General features: G+C 39.1%; 1 protein-coding gene across 1 annotated transcript; it reads right to left on the bottom strand.

The window, feature by feature from the left end:
• Window positions 1–1,843: 1,843 nt before the first annotated feature.
• Window positions 1,844–18,967, bottom strand: shoc2 (SHOC2 leucine rich repeat scaffold protein). Its single transcript, XM_032563052.1, has 9 exons — window positions 18,842–18,967; window positions 12,238–13,314; window positions 11,456–11,593; window positions 11,181–11,311; window positions 10,809–10,997; window positions 9,628–9,750; window positions 8,799–8,936; window positions 6,621–6,738; window positions 1,844–5,454 (listed from the first exon to the last, which is right to left on the bottom strand). The coding sequence occupies exons 2-9, from the start codon at window positions 12,938–12,940 to the stop codon at window positions 5,246–5,248; spliced, it is 1,749 nt and encodes a 582-aa protein (XP_032418943.1). The 5' UTR covers window positions 12,941–13,314; window positions 18,842–18,967; the 3' UTR covers window positions 1,844–5,245.
• Between the last annotated feature and the right edge of the window lie 12 nt (window positions 18,968–18,979).

Here is an 18,979-nt window from a genome sequence, read left to right as displayed (position 1 = left end):
CGCTACCCAGCTCAGTTCCCGGGGGAAATAAAGAAACGCTACAGGAGAAGGAAGTGAAGGTCGAACAGTTTGTTTTGGTTTTTTTTCCCCGCCCCTCTTTTTTGATAAGAACAAACGGCCCACAAATCAGAAAACATATTTAAATGATCTCTCTGTCTGGCTTTCTTTTACGAGTTTCAAAAAGGCTTCTTGGTGATTAAAATATCAAATGGAAAGGAAACGTGCTGTTATTTATGCCGGAAGAACTGCGCCGTGTCAACTTTCAGAGAAATTTCAATTGGCCAGCAGGGGGCGGTGTTCGCCTGGAAAGTTTCTGATACTCGTCACTGTCGGTAAACATGTAGGTACGCCTCAAAAAATGTTAAGATTTTTTTTGTCATTTCAGATTGAAATGACAAAGATTGACAATGTCAAAGATTGAAATATTTCCGACATTTATTTATTGTAATTTTGATCATCATTACAAATAAAGAAAAACTGAAATTTATAATCTCAGAACATGACAATATTAAATAACAGATCAATTTCACGTCTATTACTAATTTCTTGGTATGCTTCGTTGGGGCTCTTTTTTTTTTTTTGCATGAACCGCTGCATGATTACTGCCCGGCATGGCTGTGCTGAGGTGTAATGGAAACCCAGGCTGCTTTAGCCTTCAGGTCATCTGCATTGCTGGGTCCTGTTGACAACACTCCCTCCAGACTCTGGGACCTTGATTTCCAATAGAAACTCAAACTTTACTTCTACCATTTAAAAAAAAAAAGAAAACTTTGAATCATTGAGCAACAGTCCAGATCTATTTTTTCCCCTTAGCTCAATGAATTCACTTGTAGTTCATGTGTCGGATGGTCAGTGCATGGAGGTTCTTGATGCGCTGACTCCAACCTCAGTGGAATCTTTCGGGGCTTTTTGAATCGATTTTGCTTGACAGTCGTGTCAGTGCTGTGGTTCTTCCTACTGCTGGTGTCACTTTTCCCATCACGCTTTAACCTTCCACTCAACTTTCTCCAAATATGTTTGGATACAGCACTTTGAACAACCAGCTTCTTTAGCAAAGCCCTTTTGTGGACATAAGTGACTGTTGTCTGAACGTTTGTCCAATCTGCAGGGTTGTTGTTTTTTTTCACTTTCTGAAATAAGTGATAAAAATACTGGATTTTTTTTCACAACATTCCAATTTTTTGAGATGTAACTTTAATCACTGCAACTGTATTGGCTTTGAAGGTAAATTTTAGGGGGTTATTTTCTCTCTCTGGGAGTTTTAAGTTTTTTTTGTCATGCCAATAAAAAAATATATAACATTTTCAATATTGATTTGGTTCTAAAGTGGTCAGTATGGTGGCATTTTACAATTTGAGTTTGTAGTTTTGATTAAAGTTTTATAAACTCTGCTTTAAGTAGAAAACAGATTGCCATTAAATACATTAGTACTGTGTGCCTTTCACTGACATCATTATATAAATTGTTTGTGGCTGTTTTTCCTCAGTTCTGTTTCATTGTGTTTTGTTCCTCCTCTTTCCGCAGGTGTAGACAGATTCCCAAAAAGCATTTACTGTATTCTCTCTCGTTAACTTTCTATCCCCACGCCTTTCTTTTTTCACACTGAAATACACCTAAAACAAATTGTACAATGGCATGAAGCAAAGCATTATAGTGAAAATATTGTATAAATATAAATAAATATTCATTATTGTAAAAGTAAATCTGTTTTTCGTCCAAAAAGAAAAAAAAATCAACACATCAATTTGACTATTAAAAGTGCCAGCAGATGTTTTTGACATGAACGCCCCATAACAAAAACATCTGTTGACAAAAATAGCCTCTCACAAAACAACGATGCAAGTCAGTTTTGGTGGAATTCCCCTTTAATGCCACAGACGCGTGAAACATAAGCTTAATGCACATCCACCTCGGAGCATATTGGCAATATCTTCCAATGCAGTCTTTGTCTTCTTATAAAACTCTTCACATAACAGATTTCGTAATACCGAGTCTACAGATTACTGTACAGAGTAAAAGAAAAACAAAACAAAAAAAAAATAAGACAGAGGAAAACTAGAATCTAATTTACATTGTAACGACCAGTTGCTTGTCATCAAGTACAGTCAGTGGCCATAAACACGAGAATTAGCCAAACACATAAAAAAAGACCATTAAGGCTGCTCGTCAATGCAGATTAAGTAGGAAAAGCATTGGCACACAATGCTTCGAGACCCTTTGCGATATACAAAAAGGGAGCATTTGCAGGTAACACCAAATAGCCACTAAAGTTCTCTAAGCAACAAGGCCTGATTGTAACCCGGACAGACGGACGGACCATGTCAGGTGTGTTCCCACATGCTTTGTTGCCTGTACAAAGGAACCAGGCGAGGAATTGCGAAGTTGCACGGTGCAGGAACCAGAAGCAAAGCAGAATGAGCAAAATGACCGATTCTGTAGGAAAAGGAAAAACACACTCAACTCATTTTGGACAGACCGGTGAACTACGTTCTACTGTCGGACAAATGACTCGATCAATCCGACTCCTCTCCAGCCGTCCCGGGTCTTCGTACGCCGGCGTGTTGCGACATGACGCGGGAAAAAACAATAAAAGAAAGGTGAAAAGATAAAGAGAATGTAAAAACGGGTCGCAGCAGTCACGCTGCACACCTAATGCACATCTCACTGTTGAGTACTTGAAGGCATCTTCCCCTCCCCGCCCCACACACAGCGTAAAGTAAAATACACACAAAGAGAGAAGAAACTCCCAAAGCTTTTATATAAAACCCAGGAATGCAATGCCTCTGGTGTTGTTGAGCGTGAACACAGAAAGCCCTTTTTACAACGGTTCTGTCTTCCCCCCCATCCCCCGACAGTCTTGTACTAGAACTGCGTTTGAGCTCAAATATGCACCTTTTGTTGTGTTGCTTCATGTCCGAACAATTTGATCTGTTTAACCCACCGAGGCCCGACGTAAAGAAAGAAAAAAAAAAAAAAAAGAACAATTCAAAGCGGCCGGTTCCTCGGTATCGGATGTTTTGTCCCGTCTCCTCCGCCAGCCTGATCCGTGTATGTTTGAGTCAATGAAGAGCAGCAACAGGTTCTGCTGGTAAATAAGAAGCAGCGTCACATTGTTTTTCCTTTCCACAGATTTGACGCAACCAGTCGAGGAGCTCGAGGAAAGTGGACCCGAACCTCCCAACACGAAAAATCGAATTACGACTCGATGAACCGGGGAGGAAAAACGTATCCAGATAATGACCTTTTGCAGGGACTTTTTTTTTTTAATGTACAGTCACTTGAGAAAAGGAGAAAAAAAAAATTACTAACTTAATATACATTTAATCGTTTAGAAAACAAAACATTTAATCAAAATTTATTTAAAAATTAACAACGTTCCTTTTAACTTGCAAGAAGCCATTTTTCAAGCAATGAAGAAAGCAGAATATGGAAGTTTTTAAAAATATTTTTACAGTCCAAGACAAAAGAAAGCTTCTTTAATAAAATCGACAGGGTTAAATTTCACCAAAGTTACTTGTAAATTCTGAGACTGCCAAACTCAACATTTATATTCGATTGATACAAATTTACATGATTTACTGTTTAAAAAAAAAAAAGAAGAGAATGCCCCCAAGGTCAGAGAGAGGGTCTTTTTGTGTGCCCGCTTCAATACAAAGGATGCCAATATCTTAAAAAACAAACAAAAAAAAGTGCATGAAAGCAGCAGCATTGCTGGGACAGTGTGGCACAAATGATATATCTTTAAATAATCAGAAATGGATACAAGTCAAGGGAGTAGTTTCAGTTGTGTGTTTAAGATTGACACCCTGTTAAACAAAAAGAAAAAAGTTTCAGAGAGGAAAAAAAAAAAAAAAGAAGTGTCACGGAGGAATTACCTGTCAATGTTTTATTATCAAATCATTGTGAAGCTCCGACACTCGCCAAGTTGCTCCAGAGACTCAGAAAATGTTTTTTTTAATAACGCTTGATATGTTGGTTGATGATCAACTGGATGACGGCCATTAAGTTCAACACTGGAGATATCAAACAAGTAAACATGAACTAAAAATTTCACCCAAGGCAACAACCAGAAATTGTATAAATGTATAAAACATCTATTATTTATCCCCAACGCCTATTTATATTTCATGAGCCCTCAACCCCCTCCTCCCTCCCAATACCTAGCAGGAGCTGCCTCCGATGCTCCTCATTGGGGTGGGGGGCAACGAAAAGTCCCAAGATGCCCCCCATAGCCCCGCCCTCTCCGCAGACATGTAGAATTGGCATTTATCATATGTATACAAAGACTAGCTCAATGCTGAACACCTACTGCTGCTATTTGTTAAAAACGATCTTCATATTTTACAACTGATATCGCTTGCATGACAGAATGATGCAACGGGTACACTTAAAAAAAACAATAACCCATAAACAAAGAAAAAAAAAATTAATAAAAACAGTAGTAATAAAAACACTATTGAAATAATTTATGTCTTTGTATGTCATGGAGAATCGTGTTTAGAAATGAGCCACCGGATCACTCTAAACATAGGCACAGTTTTTAAAACAGAAAAAAAAAAAACATTAGACCTTTGTTCTTTTGGGTCAAGAAACAATTAACATAAGTTATGACCAGGAAAGATTACTTAAAAAAAAAAAAAAAAAAAAAAAGCAAAAGTATAAGATGACAGAGTTTAAAATTACAGCAGCAGCAGCAGCAGTAAATGAGAAGTTCCAAAGACTTGCTTTTTGTGTTTTTGCATACAATTGTAACCTTGCTCACATATTAGATGCTGTAATTACTGTAAATATATTGGCAATGGGGATTATGATTTAAAAAGCGGAAGGACTTGCCTCAGAGCTCACAGTCACTCGATATATTAAACTTTATATACCTTCAGTTTTGGCAAAACACGTCGAGGAGAGGGGGAATTTTCTCGTTTCACAATTCGGAATGAAAAGTTGAGTGGGTTTTTGGTGGCTGAGGGGAACAGAGGGCGTCATAAATGACCGGGACCGACTCCGGAGGAACACAAAAGTCTCCAAAAGTTTCGCTTCCATTTCTGCCAGAGGACTGAGAACAAAATGCGATCCTTGAGCGCCTCCCTCCCCCGACGTTAATGTGCGCCCCTCACTCCCCTCCCTCGCCCCCAACACTGATTGTAGCGAGTTTGTTTTTCTTTACAGTGTATGATGCACATAATGGGAGGGCAGGCAGGGGAAGGGGTGCGGAGTAAAGCCGAAGGGTTTTGGAGCTGCTCTTGGCTCAGACCATGGCACGGTATGGTCCCTGCATCTTTAGGAACTGGATGATGAAAGAAGGGCCTCCCGCAACGATCTGGGCCGGCAGGTGGGTGAGGGGACAGTTCTCGATGCTCATGATGGACAGCTTGCTGCAGAGAGCCAGCTCAAACGGGAGGCTGTGCAGGTGGGGGTTGTCGTTGAGGTACAGTTCCTCCAGATTCTCCAGTGTGCCTGGGAGCAAACGAAGGGCAGTGATGGTGGGATTTCTGCAAGTTTCATCAACTCAAACGTAAGACTCTAAGACCACTATGAATAAAATATAAGACCTGTGTCATGACAGAAATGTACAAAAGAAAAATCGCAAATAAGACGCATGGGTTGGCAACTGAAGCAAGCCAATGACGAAGACGAACATCGTCCAGGACAACTGGAGACAAATAGATGTAAAGAAAAAAAAACACAAAGCTAGCTAGCAAGAGCGTATTAGCAGCTAGTTAGTGGTAGCCACAATTGTCACCTTTAGTGACAGGACGCGCAGCTCATACAATATACTCATATTTCATACAAAATATCAAATAAACAGTCCTGTCACAACAAACTTTACGACTGTATTACTGTAGTCAAGGCCAACTTATTGTTTTCAATTACTTTAAGACACTTAAGGCCTTAATTTCATATAAATGAATTTAAGACTTTTTAAGGATGTGCAGTCACCCTGAATTATTTAGCAATACACAGTTTCTTCAGGTTTCACTAACTCAAATTTAAGACTTTTTAAGACCATTATGAATGATATTTAAGAGTTGTATCCCAACAGAAATGTACTAAAGAAAATCTCTGTTATGTAGTAATGCTAAGCTTGTTTTCGCACGTAACTGGTCGGCAACAGAAGTGAGTCAATGGAAAAGACGAACGTCGTCCAGCCAACCTGACATCATTTACATTTACCAATGATTGATGCAAAAAAGCTAGCTTGCTAGCAAAGTCTTATTAGCAGCTAGTTAGTGTGGTATCATCAACCGCTTCAAGTGGAATTGTAATGAAGATGTGTATGTTTGACTGAAACATTGCTTCACAGAAAACTCCCGCCAGAAAAATAAAAAACATAGAACATACGAGATAAAATGGTCCTGCCGCGACAAAATTTAAGACTTATGATTAACATATTTAAATTAAGACTTTTTAAGGATACACGGGCTTTCCTGTTTAATAACATATTGGATACTTAACTCTAAAACATTGACCCTGAAAATTCTGGATCACAGTTTGACCTGATTGACCTAATGTTTGCCGAAAATATCACAAAGCTGAACTTGTGGCATGTCTTAAGAGGTTGGCTAATTGTTTCACAATGTTTTAAGATTTATAACATGTTCGCAGTAATGTTAGACACTGACCGATTTCCTCAGGAAGGTGTTGCAGCAGGTTCTCTCCCAAACCAAGGTGAGTCAGGTTGGTGAGGTGACCGATGCCTCTTGGTAGCGTAGTCAGCTGATTATTAGTCAACACCAATTTCTGAAAGAAAAAAAAAAGGACATTTAAGCAGCGATGCAATGTCAGCACAAAAAAAACATATCAATGTGGAAAGATTTACAAATCAATTTTAACCACAGCAGTAAAGCTCGGTACTGATTGAACTATTATTAAGAAACTGTCAACCAGCTGATTTTCAGATGGACATGGTTGGTGATCAGGTGGCTGGAAGCTCAAAAATCTGTCGTCTTTCTGTTCGTAAACGCATTATATGTGAGCACTACCAGACTGTGACAACACTCTTCATTATGGAAATTGTAACAGAGTTAAAGCCATTACCATTATTCCCAGAGGGTTATGGTTTAAACGCCATACCATACCAGCCAGAACCAGTGAGTAACCAGTGTTTTCACACCTGCAGGGTTTGTGCAGGTATCACCAAATCAAATGTAAGTATTTTTAAGACTTGCAACACAACAGAAACGCTGCGTCGTACAGGTTGGCAACAGAAGTGAGCCATTGGCAAAGACAAACATCTTTCACCCATCTTGACGTAATTTACATTTACAAAGACATGCGCAAGCAAGCTAGCTAGCAAGGGTTTATTAGCAACTGGCTAGCGGTAGTCTACGCTCTTGAGTCAGAGAGCGTAATGCAGACAAACTTTTGCCTGACAGAAATGTCCCACAAGAAAATTAAACTACATTTTACTACTACACAAGAACACTCCGGCCGCAACTAAAGTTCAGACATGTTTATAATGTATTTAAGAACACATAACATATTTTCTAATGAATTTATGGCATTTTAAGGCCTTAATGTTAGATATATGAATTTCAAACTTTTTACGGATGTGGACACACGATATAAGCCATTATTTTTCTGAAATAAAACTAATTTCATCAAAGCAATCATATTTTGCAGCTTATTTAGTTGCACGTAACTGTATGAAAAGTTGCATCTCTTACAAACCTTTAATTTAGAAAACTTTCTTCATTAATTCAAATTTGTACCAAAAGGAAAGCAAAGCAGAGATACAGATGGCTTCAGCAATCTGTTCCATCCAAACTTCAAAAGCGGTTAACGGTACACAAACTCCAGAGGTTATATTTTATCATGCATCTTTGAACAGAAATGCTGCGAAACATTCTAACCATTACCTGTTTATATCCCTTAAAGTGATTTTGATTGATGTGCTTACTCAATACCTTCAGAGTCACCTACAAGCATAAGTATTTACTTGATTTGTCTCTATTGTTAGTTGACCAGATTTGAAATACTACAAAGCACATTGAGAGGCCAGTCTTTAACGTTACAGTCACAAAGAAAATTACAAACTATCTACATTAAAACGTGACTTGTGGAAGAGTTTAAACTGGAAATGACTGAAACCAGATAGAAATGCCCTTCCAATGCATCTGCCGTGCAGTGTACTGTAGTCCAAACTGCTCCACATTTATTCTGGATCATGGCAACCAGCCTACACATACAGGCAGAGTCATGCAATTCTACCTTCAGTGAGAAGCACAAGCAGTGCTACAGCAGATGGTGCGACCCCCACAGAGCTCTAACCTCAACACACCAGCGCCTTCAAAAACTGCGAGTGTTCTCAAGACACATCAGGTATTGATAGTGTGGAGAATTATTCGTTCTCCATGCTAAGTTCGTGATGTATGAGGTTGAAGAAGAGTCAGTGAGTTGAATTCATGAATTCCATTTATTAATACCAAAATACAGCTGGTCCATGATTCATGCTATCCATAAGGGCTAGCTGAAAATATGGCATCCCACAAGAAGTTTCTCATTCCCTTTGTGTCTCTGAGCTACGCCCCAAAGAGAGCGTTACCTAATGTGTCATCCCTTAACCCAGCTCTCATTTGTATTTCCTTATATGTGATTTCCTTTAAGTTTAGCTTAGCTTTAGCTTAGTAACTAGCTAAAAGAGATAGAAGGAAAACACAGAATTATTTATTCTCAACAATAGTCAACAATGTGTTGATTTTAATTGCTTTGTATCTAGTAGTGTTTACATAAATAAGCCAAAAAACTTACTGCAAAGTAAATGAAACGAGGGTGAAAAAAGGTAAATCTGGAAAAGTTACCTGTAAATCTTTAAGGTAAGCAATTTCATGTGGTAGACACTCTAGCTTGTTTTCCTCCAAGTCAAGTTCTCGTAACTTTCTCAAACTTCCAATACCGTGCGGTAGCTTCTTCAGAAGATTATTGGAAAGTATTAATACCTAGAAGACAAGGAAGGGAATTCAAATGGACAACTGACATTAGGTGACAGTCTGGAACACATTTCTATGGTTATTACAAATTAATCTTAATCAAGAACAAAGTTTTGAGGCCAACTACAAATGCACACCACACATTTTGTTTGCATTTATTCTTCTTTCACATTACTTTCCTGCACCAGTTTGTTAAATCACATAAAATCCATTGAAATCTGTCGTTGCAACATGAGAAATTAGGAAAATGTTCAAGAGGTGTGAATATCTTTGCCTGAGACTTTACATAACATTCTCTTGTTTTTTTAAATCTAAGCATACAGTTGGAACCAGATGTATATATGACCGATGCACCTGTTTTTTCTCTCAGTCTGAAGATAAATCAGACCAAACACCTCTTGTTTTAGACAAGAGTTTGACACCCCTGTTACAACTGAATCTTAATCGAGATTCATACACAGATTTATGACATTTTTTCGTCTTTTTATTCAGTGCATGCAAGCTTCTGGTTTTAACTGTATATTCAAAAATTGTTTCAAGTTTGAACAATGAAAACTTTAACTTGACGCGTGGGGGTGAAAAACTGAGGACAAATGTCACAGTTGTTGAAATACATCATTAGTAAAATACTGTAAAATTCCACTTGATTATAGGCTGCATAATTTATAGCTTACAGGACAAGTTCAAGTTTCAGACGCACCTCTAGAGACATAAGCCCACAAATGTCTTCTGGGATTTTATTTAGCTGATTAGTGGCCAGGTTAAGTTCAACCATGCTAGTCCATGTACCGAAATCCAACGGCAGCGCCGTTAGCTGGTTGTCCTGTGGGAGGAAAGGACATTTTGTTTAACACCCATACAAAATGCAAAGAACAGCAGGGAAGAAGATGTGCAGATCCAAATATTTTAGCATATATGCTACCTGAAGCTAAATGGAAATGCTGTCAAGTGAAATATTTTTTACAAAAATAAAACCATGCACAAAACATGTTAGAGTCATTTTCATACAATCTTCATCTTTAAAGGTTAAAAGAAAGTTTTTTCTTCATATAACAATCAAACAACTGTTGTGGAAGCTAAATACTGCTGCTCTGAATTGAGCAATTTAGCAATCAGTGAATTACTGTACCGCATACACTATTATTAGGGTGCACAGTGCCCCCTAGTGTTTTGGAAAATGAAAAGAGAAGCTGCAATTACTGGATAAAGATGAAATAATATTCTCTATCAAAAAACTACATCAAAGTCTACTGTTATTTATTTATTGTATTAGTTTTTAGGCAATACTGGTAAATTAAAAGACAATATAAGTAGTCCAGTTATAAAAATGTAAATTTGAAATGAACAAATTGTAAACTGCTTAATGTCAAAACAAGAAATATTGATTCAATTTCTATGAAATGCTTCAGGTTTAGTCTCCTGTTGCAGTCACTGAGTTAAAGGCTCTGAATCATGGAGACGTTTTTAATCAGATAAGAGGAAATTAACATACACATTCAATTCTACGATTTTTACAAACTTCAATGTTGAAAAGCAAGAAAATTCTCAAATAAAATCAAAGCTTAAAAAAACACAGTTAATATAATTTAGGAGAAAAATTAGCAGGCAGGTGCTGCTAACAGAATACACTAATAAATGTGATAAAGTATAAAAGCAGGAGTTTTAGAAGTCATTTTTACTAAGTTCTATTGTGTGGAACCACAGAATTGTTGTGTCTTTTTCTTCTAATGGCTATAAGTAATAATGATCATTCTCATTATCTAGTATGAAATATAAACATCAGAAAAAGTCTGTTACAAACTAACACTGCAACATCATTGACATTGTGTTTTTTCTTTAAATAAATCTCACGACTAAAGTTGTGCGGAAAGACCAAGATACCTTCATGTTGAGCTTGCTCAACACTTTGGCCCTGGAGAAGATACCGAATGGGATCTTGTTGATACGGTTGTGCTCCATGTTGAGGGTGTAAATGGTGGAGAACTGGGAGGGTCCGCCCACAGGGTACGACTGGAAGCAGTTCCTCGCCAGTGTGAGACTCGTCAAATTTAGCAAACTCGACAGCAGGCCCTGCCATACAAGAACACAGAAAAATTAGATGACGCAGCAGTAAAACGCAAAAAAACTGATGAAGACATGTAGCAGCAGAGTAGCTAAGGCTTTAATATATATCCATACGTAGGCATCATCTCAACACGGTTGGAGCAACACTTTCATATTCATTTTAGGGGTAAAAACCTCTACCTGTCTTACCTCTGGCAATACTGAAATGTTGTTGTTTTCGAGGTTAAGCTCCTCCAGCTCTCGACATTTGGCTAATGACTTGGGGATGGCTGACAATCGGTTATATCGCAGTCCTAAACGATTTATGCTTGCCAAATTGCCTGAAAAAGCCAACAAACGCTTTATTAAGACTTGTATTTGTAAAAAAAAATAAATAAATAATAATAAAAAAAACGTACACAGAATAAATTATATCTCGCATTGAATAAAAGTCTAAAATGTACCCAAGTGCCACACTTACTTACCTATAGTCTCTGGGAGGTCCAAGAGCTCGTTGTGCTGCAGGTCAAGGTTGGTTATTTGTGTGCAATTTCCAATCTCCTTTGGTAGATGTTCCAACTGATTATGGGCAACATCCAGAGTAATGAGGTTGCAGAGCTCCCCTGCAGAAAAATCCACAAGCATGGGAGGTCGAATCAGACACTGCCAACAATACAATGGCAAAAATCGCAATCACACGACAGAGTATTAGGGAAGGGCTAAGAAAAAAAAATGTTAATAACGAGAAGACATAATGTTACGATAATAAATTTGTACAACAGTAAGTCTAAATGCTATGACAATATAGTCGTAATCATACAAGAATAAGCTCATAATGACAAAAAGTCGTACGACAAAAAGTCAATGTTTTGAGAATAAAGTCGCAATAATACAAGAAGAGTCATGTGACAATAAGGTTGAAAGAGTTGTAGTATTAGTAGAAGGAAGTAGTCATTTCATAACTCCTACAGGAAAAATGATTTTTTTAAATTTAAAGAGTAATGTCACATCAGCAGCAAATGACAATCAGTAGCAGGACTTTGAAACGATTGTGCAAACTACTGTGTCTATTTGGAAGAAAGAATCATAGAATAGATGACTGTCATGTCAGATCTTGACAATTCTACTGAAGCTTTTCTCTCTTTTAAGAACCTTGTTCTTGTAATTGTATGACTTTCTTCTGGTAATATTGTGTCTACATATGTTAAAGAGTCTGAAATCCAGAGTTGTTTTTTTTCCCCCGTCCTTTCCCATCGGTCACACCTACCTATTTCTGCTGGTAGCTGTTTAATCTTGTTCTCCCGGATGCTCAGCATGGTGAGCTTGGACAGGTTGCGGATGTCCTTCTCCACCGTGGTGATGCGGTTGAAGCGCAGGTACAGCGTGGTCAAAGACGTCAGCCGGTAGACGACGGGCGGTATCTCTCGGAGCTTGTTGTGCCGGAGGTCGAGCATCCGGAGCATCTTCAGTGAGTCCAGGGAGTCGGGCAGACTGGTAAGGGAGTTCTCGCTGAGGGCTAAAGTGACCAGCTCCGACAGACAGCCCAGCTCCGCCGGTAGGCTCTGCAGCTTGTTGCTGTATAAATAGAGTTCTGTCAACTGAGTCAACTCCTTAATAGCAGTGGGCAGCATGTGAATGGACCGCTTGGACAGATCTAGTCTCGTAGAGTTCTCCTCCCGACATTTATTGAGCTCCTTGATGACCTCCGCGTTGCTGGATTTCTTGCGTGTACCTTGTGCTGGGTTTGGCCGCTTTATCGTGTTGTCAACAGAGAAGGCAACACCCGGCGTCGAGCTGCTCGTGTCCTTCTTTCCTTCTTTGGCGTCTTTCCCTTTGGTCTTTGTTTCTTTTCCACCATCTTTGACTAAGCTGGATAAAGTCTTGGCCTCTTTTTCCCTTTCTTTTCCAGCCGGACCGCCTTTGGGGTCCTTTTCTTTTGAATCTTTGTCTTTGCCTAAAGTACTACTCATGTTGACGCTATCAGCAACCCAGCAGAGATGTGCATGGGACTCTCTCTCTCGCTAGGTTACTTATTAAGAAACAAAGGGACGCACACAGTCAAGGTAGCTTTCGAAATAAACATCCCCATGTAGGCCGACACATTTACAATTACCCTCGGAATAACGGCCTCCAGACCCAAAGTTTTATTATTTTTTTCTTCTGCCTTTTAGATGCTCCTTTGCTAAAGTGGAATGGGAGAAATTAGCCTGTGAAGCAAGTGACCTGTGGCATCCACGGGACACATGCTTGAGTCTTTAAACTGCACACAATCCCAGGTTCCTTAGTTTGAAGTTGCTTCAGGTTGCAGGACGCACCGACGATTCTTTAATCCCTCCGAAAAACACTGTTGGAGAAAAACGTATACCATGTTAATGCAATGCTGTTTTATAAACATCACTAACATGAAGTCATAATGCGAGAAAAAAAACACATATTATTCTAAGGCCATAACAACATCAGAAGTTGTACATCAGAATGTCATAATATTACCAGAACAATAAAGAAATTTTATGACAACTCTTACACAAAAAAATATTTAAAACATTCAAATAACCAATACTGAGCATCTTGTGAAGTTATACTTTGGTATTGGTTTTAAATAAAGCAAACTTAATATTTGAACACATCAGTATCAAATCATTATCAGTAGCAGGACTTTGAAACAATTGTGGAAACCACTGTGTCTATTTGGAAGAAAGAATGACGAACTAGATGGCTCAGTCATTAAAAATACCTTTTTCTAGTACAACTTTCAATATTACAACTTTCTTCTGGTTATATTGAGTCTTTATTTGGTTAATATTATGACTTTCTTCTAGTAATAAATAAAAACTCTTAGTCTAGTCCAAATACTCCTAGTACCTGGCCCCTTTCAAGGCAGTGTCTTTGTGGTCTCGTTTAAACGTGGAACTTTTCTACAATCAACATCCAAAAATGACAGCAGTTTCCAGCAGTCTTGTGTAAACGTATCCTGAAACTGCCCAACACATTTGGTAAACCTTTTGAAATGTAAACGGTGACGGTTGGTCAGAGAGATTCCAGCTCCCTTAGAAAATTAGACGGGTGGAAAATGTCAGAAAATAAACTGTTGTAGTATGGGGCGCAAAATGTCGTCACAAAACGGAAAGCAACAACTCAATCAGCTAAAACGGAAGTTGATCACCAAACAGAAACAATCTCTTCAATTTTGTAGCTAGCAGGATTTTTGTCTGTTTTATCTGCTGTTAGTAGCAAGGGTTTCCATGTGAGGAAGTAATTACACTTTACTCCCTTTTAAATCCACAATACAATTAATTTTGTCATATATTCAACTAAATCCTGATAATACATCACCCACAATATAAAACTGCACTGAAAGTGAATCTCCAGATGGTTGAATACACCACTTAAGTTACGTACATTAAATAGAACAAAAATATATATATATATATTTTTGGTTTTGTTTTAAATATGCAGATAAATGACAAATTAAGACCTCTTTGGATCTGACCAAGAAAAACCAGCTTAATTCCAATCAACAAAACAATTTTAAAAGGATTCTCTCCAAAGTGAGACGGAGCACATCCTTTTGGACATCTACTTTACAAAAAAACGGTTTCTCTCTTCTGCTCTGTCTCCGTTTAGTCTCTCCTTTAGTCTGCTGCACCTTGATGGCTGAGTAAAGCTCTCCAGCACCAGAACCACCTAAACTGTTGCAACCCACCCCCCCCCCCAAAAAAACAAGAGAGAGAAACAGGTTTGGCCTGTGATCTATCTGAGCTAAGAGAAAAGGTTGAGACTGCTGAGAGTAATCTTTAGAAGAGGCCTTCAAAGCACAAAGTCCACACCACACTAGGTCATCCACACTAGGTCATATGACCTTTTGGGTGAAAGAAACGTTCAGTCGATGGATGTACCCCTTACATGGCAATACACAACACAGTGTATCCTGCAAAAACAATAATTAAAAAAACGGTCCATTGCTTTTGTTTTTTCTTGTCATAAATAAACTCGGTGAAATCGAGAGTTGGCTGTTGGAAACATACCTGCATGCGAAGTTGTCAGTAACTTTTAGTGAGAATAACCAGGCCAGACCAAACGCTGCAACCATGTAAACGTAGCTGTGCAAGCCACTTCCTTTTATGGTTGCAGACTTGGTATGTCTGTCCTTTATCTTTAGACTTGTGCACTAATGTTTTGTCCAAGTAGCTAGTAAATGCCCTAAAAAGAAGATGGTGCGTTAAAGCCAAAGGGCACTCCAGGAACGTCTCAATAATGTCTGGTACAGATATATATTCAGTGGGGTTCTGTTAAAAGGTTATAATTTTCTATTAATTTAACTTCATTTGACCTGAAACCAAATCAGAGGTCGCTCTAGACTTTTTTGTTCTCCCTCATTTAAAAAAATCGGTCATGTACTATTTTTACCCGTCAATTTTACCCGGCTATTTAGCCACATTTTTATGTGGTTCAGTTAATATTCACCTAGTTGAACCGTGAATCCAGATCCCATCACACATAAAGCAATTTTTCTAAATTTTTCTCCATGGTGACACAAACCATTGACTGTGGTGCCAGTAACTTATAATAAATTAAATGAAACGACTCCACTTAAATTACAAGCACTTCACCTGCTGCGGTCTGAACGTACAGTGCCTCACAAATTCCTCCTGGTTGCATCTATAGAGAAATCTGCGCTGGTTCATCAGTCGGTTGGATCTGTCGGATCCAAACCGATCAATTGAACTCTGCAAGCTTTTTACCCTGTGCTGTCCGGGCCTGCGCTTTTACAAGGATTTAATTTAATTTATTTTTTTTGTGTGGTTTTGTTTCCCGAAACGGACAGATGTTACGTCTGCTGCTCTCCTGCAGAGCGCTGCTCAGGAGGATCACGTCTTCCAGCTCCATTTGTTAAAACTGCAGAGTGAGTTAAGTTTAATTCTTCGCAGCGGCAGACCCGAGTCCGCATTGGTTGTGCATTTGCATCTTTTTTTTTTTTTTCTTTTTTTTTTACCCCTCCAGGGGGTCTTTTGTGGGCTCTAGTGTCCCTTATGTGATAGTAGGCTGACAGGAAACAGGGAAGGAGACGGGGGAAGACATGCGGCAAATGTCGTCGGGTCCGGGAGTCGAACCCGCGACGGCCGCGTCGAGGACTCAAGGCCTCCAAATACGGGTCGCGCTATGCCCTACGCCCCAGTGCATTTGCATCTTTAACTCTATTTCTCAATCAAAGATTGAGATTAAATGAAAAATTTGCAGAAGGTGCCAATTTTTGTATCTGATTAATCAATTAATCGTCACAGTAAAGGATAAAATATTTTTGTAAAAATAATCATTAGTTACGGCCCCAGTTTCATATAGAAAGATTACCTCCACTTCCTCTGTATATAAATAGTCTGTTTTCTGTGTTATCCAAAACAAATCACAACATTTTAAAGGTTCATTAAAAGAAGCATTTTGGAAATGTTACCATCTAAAGAACTACAAAAAATGTATAAGAAGGCTAAAGTCAATGTTGGGATGGCAACTCTCAAACTTGCCATAAGTTCCAACATCTATCATCTCACATTGGACCTTTAATAACAGATTTTGGACGTTTGAAAAGCTACCAAACCTGTTCAAGGGAGTACTTTTCCACAACAGGTCAAGAAAATCTTTTAAGTGTACTTAGGATAACCTCACATCAGCTTACTGCTGCTAAGCAAACATGGCCCAAATAGTGTTGACATTGCTTCAGCGTCACCCCCCGAGCATGAGTTTAGTGATTTAGCCATCAAATCTGAACAACAACATGATCTATGAAGAGGGCAAGGGATAGTAACAGCAGAAAAAAAATTAATCTACAACTTTGCTATGCTGAGTAGAAATAAGTTGCACAAACAACTACAGAAATGTACCGGTCAGACTTCTGCCTGGCCAATACCAATTTCTGATTTCCTTTGAGAATGTTCAGCAAATTCTTTGACAACGGTAGATTTGAATTACGTAAAAAATGAAGAAATTACAGGATTCTACCAAGATACGCTTCAAAGCAAATGTCCTTAAATATTTTTCATTAAACTTGCTGGTTGACAGGAGGATGGTGAAATCCCCTAGTTTATAACAAGTAGGATAATAGACAAAAAAATTTTGTTAGCATATGGCGCTCCGTTAACCAATCATAACTGATCTGTAGCTAATTGATTGATCAATTATGTTTCCTTTAATCACCAAAGGGCAAAAACAGTATAGTATAGGCGGATCAGTAGGTGTGTAAGGATACAATGTTTTTTGTTTTGTTTTTTGGCCAAAGATATTGAACGACGCCTTATGAACATTTAAATAATCCAGCAGTAACAAGATTTGCAGGCACTTATATCTCATAATATGTAGGAAAAGCCACTTAGTCGATGTAGATATCAGGCTTGAAGTCAAATACAGCTTTTCAAAGAAAAAAAAGCTAATGTGTGTCCATCAACACTACCGCAGAACCACCATAAAGGGCCACTTTGACTTCCCCACACACACTAATGAAGTTTCCATTAAGGATATCTTGGGCCCATCAGCTAATGTCAGTGCATTTAGAGACAATTCCAACTCTGCTGGTATCCGTTTTACTGTCTCTGTGATCAGACGAGACGCGCACCAAAACAACACAAAAATGAAACAACGTAAACCTGGATTTACATTAAACATGCCATGCAGACAATCTTGAGTGCGGCTATGTGTTACTGGATCTGGAGGTATGAAACCCCGAAACCCAACAGCACCCGCTGTCCATGAGTGTCACAATGATACCAGAAATAATCAGGCCCCGGGAGAAAAGAAGGAAAACAGAGGTGATGTGGCAGCTGTTTCTATGAGCAATTCTTGGAAAAAAGATTACCGACAAATCGGTAGCTACCAGGTCGAGAAGTCAAGTCGCCTTTAGAGATTAAATCATTTACCCAACAGGACAGCGAGGTAAAGATACTAGAGTTGGCTGTAGTCTCACGGAAACAAGAGTAATAATTCGCTAAGAGCTATAATAATGCTACACGTTACGTTGTAATTCACCACACTCATTTAGCTGTGTTGTTAAACATACCATCTCATGAGCCAGACACGGGGAATAAACCATAATGCATAGAAAACGACGAAAAAGAAAATAAATACATGAGAAAATCTGCTATTACCAAAACCACTGACAACACGGCAGGAAATAACCACAACTAAGCTAAACGTCAACAGCAAAGCAAACGTCAGTTGTGCCAGACCGCTAGCTAACCGTTAGCTGGCGTTAGCTAGCGAGCAATTTAGCCCAACCCGCCAGCTGGATTTCAACGACAACCTTCCTACACAGACGAACAGTATAATCACACTCGGTGACAATATGACCCAAAAACACACGTATATTCAAGTTACAACGAGTCTGGAACGTTAACCCTACACACTCAGTGGTTAGCCTGCTCTCGAGCTAAGTGGTTATTTAGCGTAGGCCCGAGCGGAGCGGCTGTCGGGCGCAGAGCGAGTTCGCCCGAGAGGGGAAATCTCTGCTACCGCCAGCTGTGAGCGCAGACAGCGGACACCCGAGCCGTAGAGCATCCGGTGGTGGTAGCAGAGACACCGAATCCTAGCCCTCACCTATATGGCTATATGCGAACTAGCATCAACACCGTATCCGAGCACCGATTCCTTAAAGAAAATAAGTAGGAAGAAAAGAGGGGAAAAAAGAGAAAACACTCTGAAAAAACAGCGGCCATTCCGAAGCTGAACAAAAGAGTGCGCTCGTATTCGCCACCAAAAAAAATGACACATTAGCGCTAAACAGAGGTTCGTAAAAGGAAGGCGAGATTAGCACCTAACGAGTGTGGCCAAGCTGAGCTGGAAGGATGGAAACGTTTATTGTTATTGTGGTAAAATAAGTGGTTTACCTTCAGAGGTGTGACTCCGCCATCCTAGCTGCTTCCTCCTCTTTTCCTACACTGCTGCTCAGCTCCCCTCCCTCTTCCTCCGATCACAGAACTGCGTCATCCTTACGCCGAACCAATGTTATCACGAGACCTTCAAAT

Source organism: Xiphophorus hellerii, chromosome 5, assembly GCF_003331165.1.
Source record: "Xiphophorus hellerii strain 12219 chromosome 5, Xiphophorus_hellerii-4.1, whole genome shotgun sequence".
NCBI classification, from domain to species: Eukaryota; Metazoa; Chordata; class Actinopteri; order Cyprinodontiformes; family Poeciliidae; genus Xiphophorus; species Xiphophorus hellerii.
This window is presented reverse-complemented; position numbering and strand designations above follow the sequence as displayed.

Excerpts from the sequence above, each read along its gene's own strand:
- shoc2 (XM_032563052.1), bottom strand. The coding sequence starts at position 12,940 with ATGAGTAGTACTTTAGGCAAAGACAAAGATTCAAAAGAAAAGGACCCC. Across the intron at positions 8,937-9,627 it reads GTGGGCTTATGTCTCTAGAG|GTATTAATACTTTCCAATAA; the intron begins GTGCGTCTGAAA and ends CTTGTCTTCTAG. Across the intron at positions 6,739-8,798 it reads CTTACCTTAAAGATTTACAG|AAATTGGTGTTGACTAATAA; the intron begins GTAACTTTTCCA and ends TTTTTCTTTCAG.